Source organism: Salmo trutta, chromosome 5, assembly GCF_901001165.1.
Source record: "Salmo trutta chromosome 5, fSalTru1.1, whole genome shotgun sequence".
NCBI classification, from domain to species: Eukaryota; Metazoa; Chordata; class Actinopteri; order Salmoniformes; family Salmonidae; genus Salmo; species Salmo trutta.
This window is the reverse complement of record NC_042961.1, coordinates 11,181,040-11,196,430: the sequence shown is the minus strand read 5'-3', so window position 1 is coordinate 11,196,430 and position 15,391 is coordinate 11,181,040. Positions and strand designations below refer to the sequence as shown.

General features: G+C 44.8%; 1 protein-coding gene across 2 annotated transcripts in view; it reads left to right on the top strand.

Moving 5' to 3' along the window:
• The window catches only part of LOC115193655 (GDNF family receptor alpha-1), an 84,269-nt gene that overhangs the window by 56,266 nt on the left and 12,612 nt on the right, over positions 1 to 15,391 (top strand). For both annotated transcript variants that reach the window (XM_029752517.1, XM_029752518.1), the window contains 3 exons: positions 9,138 to 9,489; positions 11,536 to 11,645; positions 13,242 to 13,376. In XM_029752517.1, the coding sequence (XP_029608377.1) occupies positions 9,138 to 9,489; positions 11,536 to 11,645; positions 13,242 to 13,376 (597 nt within the window). The remainder of the gene's footprint in view (positions 1 to 9,137; positions 9,490 to 11,535; positions 11,646 to 13,241; positions 13,377 to 15,391) is intronic.

Genomic DNA, 15,391 nt, shown 5'->3' with positions numbered 1-15,391 from the left:
GAAGTATGCTCGTGGTCATTGTCCATTTGGAAGACCCATTTGCGACCAAGCTTTAACTTCCTGACTGATGTCTTGAGATGTTGCTTCAATATATCCACATAATTTTCCTGCCTCATGATGCCATCTATTTTGTGAAGAGCACCAGTCCCTCTTGCAGCAAAGCACCCCCACAACATGATGCTACCACCACCGTGTTTCACGGTTGGGATGGTGTTCTTCAACTTGCAAGCCACTCCTTTTTCCTCCAAACATAACGATGGTCATTATGGCCAAACAGTTATATTTTTGTTTCATCAGACCAGAGGCCATTTCTCCAAAAAGAACGGCTTTGGAGCGGTGGCTTCTTCCTTGCTGAGCGGCCTTTCAGGTTATGTTGATATAGGACTCGTTTAACAGTGGATATAGATACTTTTGTTACCTGTTTCCTCCAGCATCTTCACAAGTTCCTTTGCTGTTGTTCTGGGATTGATTTGCACTTTTCGCACCAAAGTACGTTCATCTCTAGGAGACATAACGCGTCTCCTTCCTGAGCGGTATGACGGCTGCATGGTCCCATGGTGTTTATACTTGCGTACTATTGAGAGAGACAGACAGACAGACAGACAGACAGACAGACAGACAGACAGACAGACAGACAGACAGACAGACAGACAGACAGACAGACAGACAGACAGACAGACAGACAGACAGACAGACAGACAGACAGACAGACAGACAGACAGACAGACAGACAGACAGACAGACAGAGAGATAGACAGAGAGACAGACAGAGAGACAGAGAGACAGAGAGACAGAGACTGCAGGGATCCATTACAGGGGTTGTAAGTTATCATATTTGCTGCCTTGCCATGTGGGTTTATTGCACTGGGACACAGTCAGGAGAAACAGGGAATTTAATAAGCGTCGCAGAAGAAGGAAAGAAATTGATGAGTAAATCTGGGGGCTTCCTCTCTTCCGTCCCACTCCTCCTCTCATTCATTTCTGCTTGTCAGGCACTTTCAGTTGGAGACCATTAAAGTGGCGAGTAGAGTAACTCAAGGCAATGATAATCAAGAAGAGACTGAGTAGACGCTTTATAATTACCACTGCATTGAATACTGCGCCATGAACCGCAACATTGATGAAACCGATCACAAATCATCATAGCTGACGTCTCCTCACACCCATTTATAAGTTCATCACACATCTTCACACTAATTTTAGTGACTACCAGTATGCACATGACTCACCGCAAATTATCACAGCAGTGTACAACCCATTAAAATCCATCACAGCGATGCCACAGACATCATACTGTCTTTCATACAGCAAAACCAAACAATCAATCAAATGTATTTATAAAGCCCTTCTTACATCAGCTGATGTCACAAAGTGCTTATACAGAAACCCAGCCTAAAACCCCAAACAGCAAGCAATGCAGGTGTAGAAGCACGGTGGCTAGGAAAAACTCCCTAGAAAGGCCGGAACCTAGGAAGACACCTAGAGAGGAACCAGGCTATGAGGGGTGGCCAGTCCTCTTCTGGCTGTGCCGGGTGGAGATTATAACAGAACATGGCAAAGATGTTCATATGTTCATAGATGACCAAAATCCCTTATAATTCATCAGATCTTCAGGAAACTCCATTGAGACCCTTCATCACCTACTCAGCCCCATGACACTAGGTTACTACGGCAATGTCAATACTCATCACAATGACTAATGAATGACCCTGACATTAATCCCTACAATCTCAGTTGACTCCTTGTTATGGACACTCAATACATCCCATCATATGATTCCCTAGCTCAACAACATCCTCCTTCATCATTCACTGCCTGCCCACAATGGACTAGAACCACTCAGTTGGTTCTCGATCAAGCACCTGAAAAACTCTCTTTACTTCTTGCATCCAATAATACCATCTCATCAGTGTGTAGCCTGCATCTTAGAGACTGCTGCCCTACGTACATAGTCATTGAACACTGGTCACTTTAACAATGTTGACATACTATTTTACCCACTTCATATGTATATACTGCATTCTAGTCAAGGATAATCCTATATAACTACTGCTGTACACACCATTTCTATTATATTCATGTACTGTCCGCACTGTCCATATACAGTGCATTCAGAAAGTATTCAGACCCCTTCCCTTTTTCCACATTTTGTTACTTTACAGCCTTATACTGAAATGGATTAAATAATTTTTTTCCCTCATCAATCTACACACAATACCCCATAATGACTAAGCAAAAAATGTTGTTTGGAAAACAAAAACAGAAATACCTTAATTACGTAAGTATTCAGACCCTTTGCTATGAGACTCGAAAATGAGCTCAGGTGCATCCTGTTTCCATTGATCATCCTTGAGATGTTTCTACAACTGGATTGGAGTCCACTTGTGGTCAATTCAATTGATTGGACATGATTTGGTAAGGCGCACACCTGTCTATATAAGGTCCTTCAGTTGACAGTGCATGTCAGAGCAAAAACCAAGCCGGGAGGTCAAAGGAATTGTCCGTAGAGCTCCGAGACAGGATTGTGTCGAGGTACAGATCTGGGGAAGGGTACCCAAAAAAATTCTGAAGCATTGAATGTCCCAAAGAACACAGTAGCCTCCATCATTCTTAAATGGAAGAAGTTTGGAAGCACCAAGACTCTTCCTAGAGCTGGCCACCCGGCCAACCTGAGCAATTGGGGGAGAAGGGCCTTGATCAGGGAGGTGACCAAGAACCCGATGGGCACTCTAACAGAGCTCCAGAGTTCCTCTGTGGAGATGGGAGAACCCTCCAGAACCCCAACCATCTCTGCAGCACTCCACCAATCAGGCCTTTATGGTAGAGTGATCAGATGGATGCCACTCCTCAGTAAAAGACGCATGACAGCCCATTTAGAGTTTGCCAAAAGGTACCCAAAGGACTCTCAGACATTGAGAAAGAAGATTCTCTGGTCTGTAGAAACCAAGATTGAACTCTTTGGCCTGAATGTCAACCGTAACTTCTGGAGGAAACCTGGAAACCCTACAGTGAAGCATGGTGTTGGCAGCATCATGCTGTGGGAGGTTTTTCAGCGGCAAGGACTGGGAGACTAGTCAGGATCGAGGGAAAGATGAACAGAGCAAAGTACAGAAAGATCCTTGATGAAAATCTGGTCCAGAGCGCTCAGGACCTCAGACTGGGTTTCACCTTCCAACAGGTTCACCTTCCAACAGGACAACGACCCTATGCACACAGCTAAGATAACGCAGGAGTGGCTTCAGGACAAGTCTCTGAATGTCCTTGAGTGGCCCAGCCAGAGCCCACTACTCAAGATGGCGCCGACAGACATGGCAGCTCTGCTTCTAGCTCCTAAGCAACTTATTATGTGTTACATTATTAGCCCAGAACGTTTTTTGTGTTATTACATACAGCCGGAAATAACCTTTGGATATCAGAGCGGCGGTAACTCACCAGCATTACGACCAGGAATACAACTTTCCCGAATTTGATTATTTATTCGTACCCTCCAGAGCCATTGAACTTATCCCAGAGGCTGCTCCAAGATGCTGCCGGCGGAGAAGAGGTATTCGGATTGGACTTCTAGACAGACTCAGGAGGAGGGCACCGATTCCAAGTATATTTCTCGCTAATGGAAGGCCAAAAAGATAATCAAGGACATCAACCACCCGAGCCACGGCCTGTTCACCCCACTATCATCCAGAAGGCGAGGTCAGTACAGGTGCATCAAAGCTGGGACCGAGAGACTGAAAAACAGCTTCTATCTCAAAGCCATCAGACTGTTAAATAGCCATCACTAGCCGGCTACCACCCGGTTACTCAACCCTGCACCTTAGAGGATGCTGCCGTATATACATTGACATGGAATCACTGGCCACTTTAATAATGGAACCCGAGTCACTTTAATAATGTTTACATACTGCTTTACTAATCTCATATGTATATACTGTATTCTATTCTACTGTATTTTAGTTAATGCCACTCCGACATTGCTTGTCGTAATATTTATATATTTCTTTATTCCATTATTTTATCTTCAGATATGTGTATTGTTGTGAATTGTTAGATATTACTGCACTGTTGGAGCTAGGAACACAAGCATTTCACTACACCCGTAATAACATCTGCTAAATATGTGTATGTGACCAATACAATTAGATTTGATTTGACTTGAACCCGATCGAACATCTACATCTACTGAAAGGAGAGACCTGAAAATAGCTGTGCAGCAACGCTCCCCATCCAACCTGACAGAGCTTGAGAGGATCTCCAGAGACGAATGGGAGAAACTCCCCAAAAACAGGTGTGCCAAGCTTGTAGCATCATACCCAAGAAGACTGAAAGCTGTAATCGCTGCAAAAGATGCTTTAACAAAGTACTGAGTAAAGGGTCTGATTACTTATGTAAATGTGATATTGCATTTTTTATATATATACAGTAAACATTTGCAAAAACGTCTAAAAACCTTGCTTTGTCATTATGGGGTATGGCCTGGTCACCGACAACGACGAGACAGCCTATAAGGAGGAGGTCAGAGACCTGGCCGGTTGGTGCCAGGACAACATCCTCTCCCTCAACGTGATCAAGACAAAGGAGATGATTGTGGACTACAGGAAAAAGAGGACCGAGCAAGCCCTGATTCTCATCGACGGGGCTGTAGTGGAACAGGTTGAGAGCTTCAAGTTCCTTTATGTCCACATCACTAACAAACTAACATGGTCCAAGCACACCAAGACAGTCGTGAAGAGGGCACGACAAAACCTATTCCCCCTCAGGAGACTGAAAATATTTGGCATGGGTCCTCAGATCCTCAAAAGGTTCTACAGCTGCACCATCGAGAGCATCCTGACTGGTTGCATCACTGCCTGGTACGGCAACTGCTCGGCCTCCGACCGCAAGGCACTACAGAGGGTAGTGTGAATGGCCCAGTGTATCACTGGGGCCAAGCTTCCTGCCATCCAAGACCTCTATACCAGGCGGTATCAGAGGAAGGCACTAAAAATTGCCAAAGTCTCCAGCCACCCTAGTCATAGACTGTTCTCTCTGCTACCGCACGGCAAGCGGTACGGGAGTGCCAAGTCTAGGTCCAAGAGGCTTCTAAACAGCTTCTCCCCCTAAGCCATAAGACTCCTGAACATCTAATCAAATGGCTACCCAGACTATTTGCATTGCCCTCCCCCTCTTTTACACCGCTGCTACTCTCTGTTGTTATCATCTATGCATAGTCGCTTAATAACTCTACCTACATGTACATATTACCTCAAATAACCGGTGCCCCAGTACATTGACTCTGTACCGGTAGCCCTCTGTATATAGTCTCGCTATTGTTCTTTTATTGCTGCTCTTTAATTACTTGTTACTTTAATTTCTTATTCTTATCTGTATTTTTTTTAACTACATTGTTGGTTAGGGGCTCGTAGGTAAGCATTTCACTGTTGTATTTGGCCCATGTGACTAATACAATTTGATTTGATTTGTATTGTGTGAAGATTTATTAGGGGGAAAAAAACAATATATTTTCGAATAATGTTGCTGTAATGCAACAAAATGTGGAAAAAGTAAAGTGGTCTGAATAATTTCCGAATGCACTGTACACTGAGTATACAAAACATTATGCTCTTTCTATGATGTAGACTGACCAGGTTAATCCAGGTTAAAGCTATGATCCCTTATTGATGTCACTTGTTAAATCCACTTCAATCAGTGTAGATGAAGGGGAGGAGACAGGTTAAAGAAGGATTTTTAATCCTTGAGACAATTGAGACATGGATTGTGTATGTGTTCCATTCAGAGGGTGAATGGGCAAGACAAAAAATGTGTCTTTGAACGGGAGTATGGTAGTAGGTGCCAGGCGCACCGGTTTGAGTGTGTCAAGAACTGCAATGCTGCTGGGTTTTTCACGCTCAACAGTTTGCTGTGTGTTTCAAGAATGGTTCAAGAACACCCAAAGAGTCCATGCCCCGACGAATGAAGGCTGTTCTGAGGGCAACAGAGCAGGGGTGCAACTCAATATTAGGAAGGTGTTCTTAATGTTTTGTACACCCAGTGTATATACTGTATATATTCGGGAATGACTCAAGAAATATCAGAATGTGCAATGTCTAATTTCTTTCTTTTTGGATTATTTGTGTATTGTTTTGTATTGCTAAGTATTCCTGCACTGTCGGAGCTAGAAACACAAGCATTTTGCTGCACATGTGATAACATCTACAAAACTGTGTACGCAACCAATAAACTTTGATTTGATTTGATAACTTTCTGCATGCCCTCTACGCTTGAGTGATTCAGCACTATCTGTGACTGATATTAATTCACCTTGAGCCCCTGTGTCTCTACAGCAAACTGTTCCCCAAAGCTAGCAGATGGGGACGCATAGAGGATTTGTGTGGGAATTTGTTTTTTAATAGCTCCCTTCTGTTCAGACACATCATTATCTATCGATCAGCCGATTATTTACCCTCAGGTTATATTGCCAGTCAACCGCATCAGGGCTGGCACGCCCACTGAGATGCAGGTTATATGGAGGGAGGTCAAGGCTGTACAGGTGAAAAGGTATACTATCCATATGGAAGGTGTAATTACAGTCTACTGTACGTAGGTTGAAGCCTTGGTTTAATCAAGTCCCTCCATAAAGGTGTTAGAGGGATGGGACTCATAGTCTGCCAAACCTGGCAAGCTACACGTAGAAAAACAGGATCCAAAAGGGTTCTTCGGCTTTAAGGTTCTAGATAGCACCTTTTTTTTCTAAGAATGTAGAGTAAGGCTCCTTGTGGATTTGTGATTAACCCCACCTACTGCTTACCATTTAGTCAGTCCTCTCTTTTCAATTCAGATGTGGATATAAAGTGAGAGAAAAAAAAGAGAGATTTTAATCAGAATATGATTGGAAATGTCACACTGTATTTAACTTGTTGGTGTCAGAGAGTTACACCAGTAACTATGTGGAAATACACAGATAGGATAACGATCATAAAGAGACAATTAAAGATAACAAAGATATTTTGGCAAGTCCATTATCCATAACAATCTCTCCAGAGGGATAATCCCCCAAATATTCTGCCTTGTTTTCGTGTCCTGTGGATCGGAGGAGGAGGCAGAGGTCATTACTCGACCTAAAGTCCCGTCGTAATTGAAATTAGGGAGGGGGTTGGAGGTAACAGGCGACATGATAATCAATTTGAGGCTGTATCGGAAACAAGAGCTGCTGGGGTGCTCCAGCTCCCTATGAAGAGACCAGATGGCCCCAGCCATGTGTGGGCCTGTGAAGGGTGGAGGGGAGGGGAGGGGAGGGGAGGGAGGGGAGGGGTGGGGAGAGACAACGGGAGGGAGGGAAGGAAGGAGAGCATGTGCAGGAGGGCTTTTTAGGGTGTGAGGATTTTTAGGGTGTGAGGATTTTTAGGGTCTGCGTATTGAGTGTGCGTGTTTGCTTGAGAGACAGTGCCATCTGCCAGCAAGACACTCGGGGTTCAGCAGATGTGTTCTCTGACACTGGAAGAGCCGCAGGGAGGGATGAGGAGAGGATCTCGACACACTGCATTCTACCTCTGTGGGAGGGAGGAGACAGACGGCTGGGTGACTGGACAGCTGCATGGCACATGACACCCACATACGCAGACACACACCGCACCACAAATGCGACACACACACACACACGTCCACACATACTAATACAGTATAGATACTCACATGCTCACACAGATAAACATTGAGCCTGCTGATACAGATACAGATCTCTTGTCCCAGAGCTCTGGTTTTTGCCATTGGGCCCTGAGGGGAAATGCCCTTTTGGGGACACAGGAGGGGGTGAAGGTCTGGTCAGGGCTGTCCTCGTTTGGATGGTTCCTGGCTGACTGGGGTGAGCTGTTATGGCCACTGACAGACAGACAGACAGACTGTGACTGACTGACAGACAGACTTCAGAGCCAACAGGAGAGGCAGCTCCCAGGCAACTGTAGAGTACTTATTTCCAGAAAGAGTTAATGTGTCTGGTCATTGAGCAGAGTAGAAGAGAGCAGCACAGACAGACAGAGTGAAGGAGAACTTTCAGATTTCAGTGAAAGGTCACCGTGAGCCCCGGCTGGCAGACCAGCCCGGCCAGTCATCTGGGATTGGCCACAGGGACCGGCCCGCTACCCTGACTGCACATCTACGACCTTTAGAGAAGACACTTCCTGTCTACACCAGTGTGTTAGTGTCTTGACAGAGGAGCGGGTGTGTGGCAGGGATATTCTACTTTAGTCTTCACAGGCTTTAGTATCTACCAGTTTTCTCTCTTTCCTGGAGCTAAGGTTATCAAAGGAAATGAAAGTGTCCGAGAGTCTTACTCCCTCTTGGTTTATGGGTGTTGCTGCTGGTGGCAAGCACATACAAGCCTGAAAACTAGCAGACACTGTGGTCCTTGATGACACGAGTGTGACACCCCTGTAGAGCAGAGTTGTGACAACCCCTAGGAGAAGAGTGTAAAGGCTGCCTCTTAGTTTGGTATAACACCACCTCTGTTACCATGGAGAAACCACTGGACCATCCACTGTCCTCATCAAGAGACGTGTTGAATCTTATTAACACTATTTTCGGAGCACGACACGCACCGCTCATCCCAAGCCGGATTCTACCAACCAACCGCTCCTATTTTTAATTGGCGCTCATTAAAGAAAAATGCTGTTATTGCTCCATTTTCCCAAAAAAGTACCTCGAAACGGTAATTAACGTGGCGTCTGTAAGAAAGCTGGCAATTAGCGAGACCTGACAGATGAGCAGGCCGTGGTGCCGGATGCTTTGATGGCTCTGAAGTTCGGGAGAGCTGCATATTTGTTTTACTTTAAAGGCTGCGGAGAGGAGGGGCACTGTTTGATTTAGGGCTAGAAACAGGGTAGCAGTAAATGGGCTCCTTGCTATCAATCAGCAGCGGCCAGGAAGAGATTAATATACAGTTGGCAAGGTTCCTAAATGATAAATTATTATTATTATTATTAATATATTATTTACTGTACATCGCTTATTTTTCCATCCACTCCAGTATAAGTTTAGTCACGTGATGTTTAACTCTCTCTAGCACTCCTGTTCATATTATAGTCATATTATAGACAGTTTTATAAAAAGAGTTTACCAATCCAGAGATGATGGAAAATTAACTAACCCTGTTGTTCTTTTTATGACAGGCGAGCCCGCGGTGACGAGGGAGAACAACTGTCTGAACGCGGCCAAGGCCTGCAACCTGAACGACACGTGTAAGAAGTACCGCTCGGCCTACATCAGCCCCTGCACCAGCCGCGTCTCCACTGCGGAGGTTTGCAACAAGCGCAAGTGCCACAAGGCCCTGCGGCAGTTCTTCGACAAGGTCCCGCCCAAGCACAGCTACGGGATGCTGTTCTGTTCCTGTCCAGCCGGCGATCAGTCGGCCTGCTCTGAGCGCCGGCGCCAAACCATTGTACCAGTCTGCTCCTATGAGGACAGGGAGAAGCCCAACTGTCTCTCCCTGCAGACCTCCTGCAAGACCAACTACATCTGCAGGTACATCAGGATAAACAATTGTCACAGTACACAAGATTGTACACAGGCATCAAACATATAAGATGGCTAACAATCACACAGTCTCACATGTCAGACTCACACCACATACCAACCATTGTCAATGTATGGATAAAACTACATTTCAGTCAACAACAGTTCATTTTCTCAAACCCTTCCCGATAGCATCCTCTGTAATGTAAAGAGGTGCTGGAGACAGATTACACATTCTAGTTCGGCACCAAAATGGAGGGGTGTCTAAATAAACAGCATGGAGGGTGCTATCATGCCTTCAGAGGTGTTGAGAAACATACCTGGCCCTGTGAAAAAGACCATAAACAAACCTATTAAGATAACTGGAGTCTATCTTGGGAGATTGCATGGGAAATAAACCATCACTATTCACTAATGCATAAAGCAAACACTGAATCTACCTACAATAACTGAGAGTATTCAAGTTAAGCAGTGAAACACTCCGCTTTTCTTTCTGAATGCTCGTCTTTTCTGAGTTAAGTGTTTCATTTAGCTGTCATGTAGCAGTATTCTGGCTAGAATTACTGGGCGGCGGAGTGGATGTGTTTGGGGTAAGTGGCATCTGTTTCATTGGCAGTAATAGAGGCCATATTGAAATGCAGCGGAACGGACTGGACTCAATGAGTGACGTCTGACATCGCCTCTAGAACCACAGCACTCTGTCTGGGATCAAATGGAGGCATTAGTGCAAATAAATTGGGTCCATTTGGATTCCAGCCTCAGGGCTGTGCATTCTCTCTCTCTATCAGGCTCTTGCTCTCTCTCTCGCTGTCTCGCTCTCTCTCTTGCTCTCGCTCTGTCTCACTCTCGGTCTCTCTTGCTCTGTCGAACTCTCGCTCTCTGTCTCGCTCTCTCTCTCTTGCTCTCCTTCTCACTCACTCTCTCTCGCTCTCTCTCTCTCTCTCTCGTGCTCTCTTTCTCTCGATCGCTCTCTCTTTCGTGCTTGCTTTCTCTCGATCGCTCACTCTCGCTCTCTCTCTCTGTCTCACTCTCGCTCTCTCTCGCTCTCGCGCTCTCTCTCTCTCACGCTCTCTCTTCTCTTTCTATCTCCCTCCTCTCCCTCTTTCTCCCATTTTATGTCTCTTCATTTAGCTAAATGTTCTTGTTCCCACTCTCTTCCCCTTCTCAACAAATGTGTAACACTAGGTGGTAGTAGGTTTTCCAGCTGTATCATGAGCTTGGTATCCAGAGCTCCTCTCTGTTTGTGGGAGGGATTATAAGACCAGGTGTACCTGCTGGCTGCTCCATCACCTTATGAGAGTGGAATTTCCAGTCATCTGGTGATTTTCAGTACCTATAACGTTCTCTTTGAAGTAGAAAGAAGAATCGCTATAAGTTTAAATACTAGACATGTTAAAAACAGAACGTAAGCAGAATCCGTGTGGATGAGGCAAGGTGGACCAACAAGACATGACTGGTCTGGGCCATTGCTGATCTTGTGAAGGCTACTGGACATGCACATGCGTTAATCATACATAGACAACATCGGCCTGAACCTGTGAAGACCTTTAGACAGGAACATTAGCTAATCAGTTATAGGCACCATTAGACCTGCAGTAGGAGTGTGCATGTCACGCCACCAATAGAATCTATGCCCTAGTGTCTGAGCCAATAAGAGAATGGAAACTAAGCAAGACAACAAGATTCATAAAGTGGAGTGACGATCTTATGTAAGGGTAAGACTGTATAAAAGCCAAGTACTAAGAATGGAGAGTCAGTTCTTCCATGGAATTGCTCGGCTTTGCTACTTTTTGTAATAAAGTCTATTTGAATACACAAGCTCCGGTATCTGAGAAATATTTGATTCAATATTTCCACGACAGTATCACAGAGTGGAATCAACAGCTCTCCCTCTCCTCCAACTAGCCCAGGAACAGATTGATGAGTACTGTGTGTGTGCGTGTGTTTATAAACCGTACCAATCAGTACCATTGCTTTTGCTTTGTCTATTTGACAGTCACAGTTAGTCTTATAAGGGAGATGAGATAGTTCAGAGGTTTCACTGTTGTCTTTCAGGTCCCGTCTGGCTGATTTCTTTGCCAACTGTCAGTCTGAGCCACGCTCCCTCTCTGGGTGTCTTAAGGAGAACTACGCTGACTGCCTGCTGTCCTACTCTGGCCTCATCGGTGAGTCTCTCCCTTGTTTCTATTAGTCAACCTTTCCTCACACACATTGATGGGTCTCACTATGGTCTTTCATTTTCTCACTGAATCCTCATGTGTCACAGAGAGTCCCTTCACCCCCCTCCTATCCTCTCTCCAAAGGTGGATATTCCGCTGTCCCCATAGGATAAGCCTTTTTGGTTCTAGGGAGAACCCATTTTGGTTCCATTTAGAACCCTTTTGGGTTCCATGTAGAACTCTCTTTGGAAAGCGTCCTACATGAAACTCAAAAGGGTTCTACCTGGAACCAAAAAGGTTCAAGTGTTTATTTTCTAAGAGTGTAGCGCAGCACAACCCAATGTCACACCACTTCATCCTGCCCCTCCACATCATTTCATGAAATTAGCTCATTGTTCCAGAGGAAACCAAGGAAACCAAGACTCATACTTGCAGACAACGCAGTAGAGCGAAAGAATGAGCGTGTGAAAGACAGGAGGTTGGTGGCACCTTAATTGGGGAGAACGGGCTTGTGGTAATGAATGGAGCAGAATAAGTGGAATGATGTCAAATACATCAAACACATGGTTTCTATGTGTTTGATGTCATTCCATTTACTCCGCTCCAGACATTGTTATGAGCTGTCCTCCCCTCAGCAGCCTCCTGTGGTATGAAAGAGATAAAGAGAGAGGGGGAATGTGGGAGAAGATTTGTCTCCTTTATCTTCCCCTTCTCTCTGCTTCTGTGTGCTAAGGGAACCATTCTAGCTCAATCCATCACATTTTCCTGACTAGCACAGCTGTTACAGATAGTCCACACAGCAACCAACAAAATGCCAATTCATTTTGCCGCAAAACAAGAAGGGCTTGTTTGGACGGACGCCAGTAGGGGAACAATGCGTTAAGGGAGCAAGAAATCACTGACTGTAGCTATTTAGTTTACTACAAAGCTGGAGAAACCTAATTCTTCCCACTGCATTTGGAAATACTTCACATTATCACTTTTGAAAATACTCCATTATGTTTTCAGTGTTACGTGTTGATGAGAGAATTGGATGAAAATAGAGCTGGAAGAAAGTTTTTGCTAACAGTTGCAGTATGATAGGGATTGACCATTACATGATGGTTAGGTGCAGTGGGAGGCAGGTCCTCTTTCACCATACCTCATAACCAGCCGATGACCAGCCAAGAATACCAGGTCGTGGCTCTGCCACAGAGGATACCATGTCTATGGCAAACAAAATGGAACAAAAACACTTTCTTTAAAGGCCCAGTACAGACAAAAGTCCATTTTTACTGTGATTTGTATAATATTGTACAACAGCTGATTAAACTAACATTGTTTAAACTAACACAGGCCCTTTTAATCAGCAGTTTTGCATGGGCGGGAGTTTCGGCTTTACAAAGAGTTCCAAACCTCACTGCCAGTAACAGCTAGTTTTCAGTTTTCCCCTCCCCACTCAGACCACATCCAGACAGTCCTAGCTAAATTCTTACTATTTTTGTCCAATTTAATGGAAATCTATTACAGTAAGGTAATTAATTGTTACCCGGAAATGATTTGATATTGATATAAAAACAGCTGCATTGGGTAATTTATTGTATTTCTTCCCCCTCCCAACAGGTACCGTGATGACGCCCAACTACCTGCGCTCTCCTAAGATCAGTGTTGTCCCCTACTGTGACTGCAGCAGCAGTGGCAATGGCAAGGAGGAATGTGACAAATTCACAGAGTTCTTCACAGACAACAGCTGCCTCCGTGAGTGACTGACCGCGCATCTCCTGTCCTCTCATCTTCATTCTCATACCATTTTCCTGTCTCCTCCACTCTTTCATTGCGGGTCTCCTGCCAATTATTCATCCCTCTCTCATTGTCCCTTCCTTTATCCTCCCTCTCTCCCAAGTGATGCTCCATTTCTCCTGTGAGCTTTTTGGCGTGCGTGCGTGCGCACATTAATAATATATGTTCTTGTGTGAGTGAATAGTTCCACGGAGTAGCTCTCCCAGATCAGCAATAGCCAGGGCCCATTTTTTCAAAAGTGATTTATCCGGATTTCGCCTATCGGATATGATTATATGCATAGAAATAGAATGAATAGAATGGTAATCCCCATTCAAGCCAATGATTTGTCCATTCTATTCATTATTTTTCTATGCATTTAATCCTATCCGATAGGCAAAATCCAGATATATCACCTTTTTTTTAACTGGGCCCTGGGCATTGTCTTCTAACTTGGTGGACCTCCTCTCACATATCAGACAGCTTTAATTAATCACCCCCCCTCCCTCTCTCTCTCCATCCACTCCTCCGCCACAGCAATTCCTTCTTTAATAAATACAGCTCCTTCACTATCACAAGGTGCCAGGCCTCTGGAGATAGCAGATCCATGGCTGTAGTGCCTGTCTTTGTACAATCACAGCTCAACTTCCTCTGCTGTGTTATTGGTATGGCATTGTCTCTCAGCCCTTTTCAAAGCCAGTAGGATCCACTATAGTCACGCTCTCACCGACCCTATGGGGAAGTTTGTTTTCACTGTATTATAGAGATAGTGTTATATATAACATTTTGTTCCCAATGTGACAATGTGCATGACACAGCACTATCACAACAGAGCAATTTATTTAGGGGAATTTCAGTGTCATTGAAGTCTATTTGACCTACTGCTATTGAGAAGGATTTGGGTTTTAGCTTTGAGAAAGAAAGCCATTGAGATAGTGTCTCTAGAAAGACGGGTTGCCTCCCACAATGTACCAATGGTCCAGCATACACGTATGCAATTAGACTAACGTCAGTATGGCAGAGAGGAAAGGGAGGAGTGTGGACATCCGTCCAGCGTCATATCCGTTCATTTCCTGACGTAAACATTTCGCAAGTGAGTTGTTTGCATTCACCATGACGTTAGCCTAGACATCTGTGTCCGCATTTTGTCTGCCAGTAAACACAGTCCGCCTATGTCATGTTTCCGAGGGGATTATTTTGTCCCTACCCAAACTCAGGATTTTTTGGGAGAGCTGTCTGTCTGAAGAGCACCTTCCCTGAATATTTGTTCTCCTGGCAAGAAAATCTGACATGATTCCCAGACCGAGTACTGTCCTTAATAGGAGTGCTGATTGTCTCTACACGTCTCTGTGCTCCTCTAGACATCCAGGAAGAGCCTGTGAAGCTTGTCCGGGTTAAACTGTGTCCAACTCTCCCTCTATTCCATTTTACATTAATATTTTAGTCATTTAGCAGACGTTCTTATACAGAGGGACTTACAGTTAGTGCATTCATCTTAAGGTAGCTAGGTGAGACAACCACGTATCACAGTCATAGTAAGTACAACTTTTCGTCAATAAAGCAGCTATCAGCAAAGTCAGTGCTAGTAAGAAAACAGATCACATCCTGCAATTCTACACATTTGCCATGAAGGTGAAAGAAAAATTTGCTGATTTTAAGCTAATTTCCTACAATTCTACACATTTTGCCAAGTGGCAGACAGAACCATTTTCAGTTTTGTAGCTAATCTCATGCTATTCTACACATTTTGCCAGGGCTTATGACCTCCAGGGAGATCCCAACTGACGTGTTCATATGCTATCTGGGGGTGCACCCCCAACCCCTGCGTGCCTGTTCAGTAATCCGGCACTGAGTGCAAGTGTTGAGCATAGACTAAAGGTAGGGAGGTGCAGTTCCCCTTTCTGCTCCGTAGACAAGCACCAGGATCATGAAATGGATGTGAGCTTCAACTGGGAGCCGGTAGAGTGTGGAGGAGCGGGGTGACGTTGGAGAAC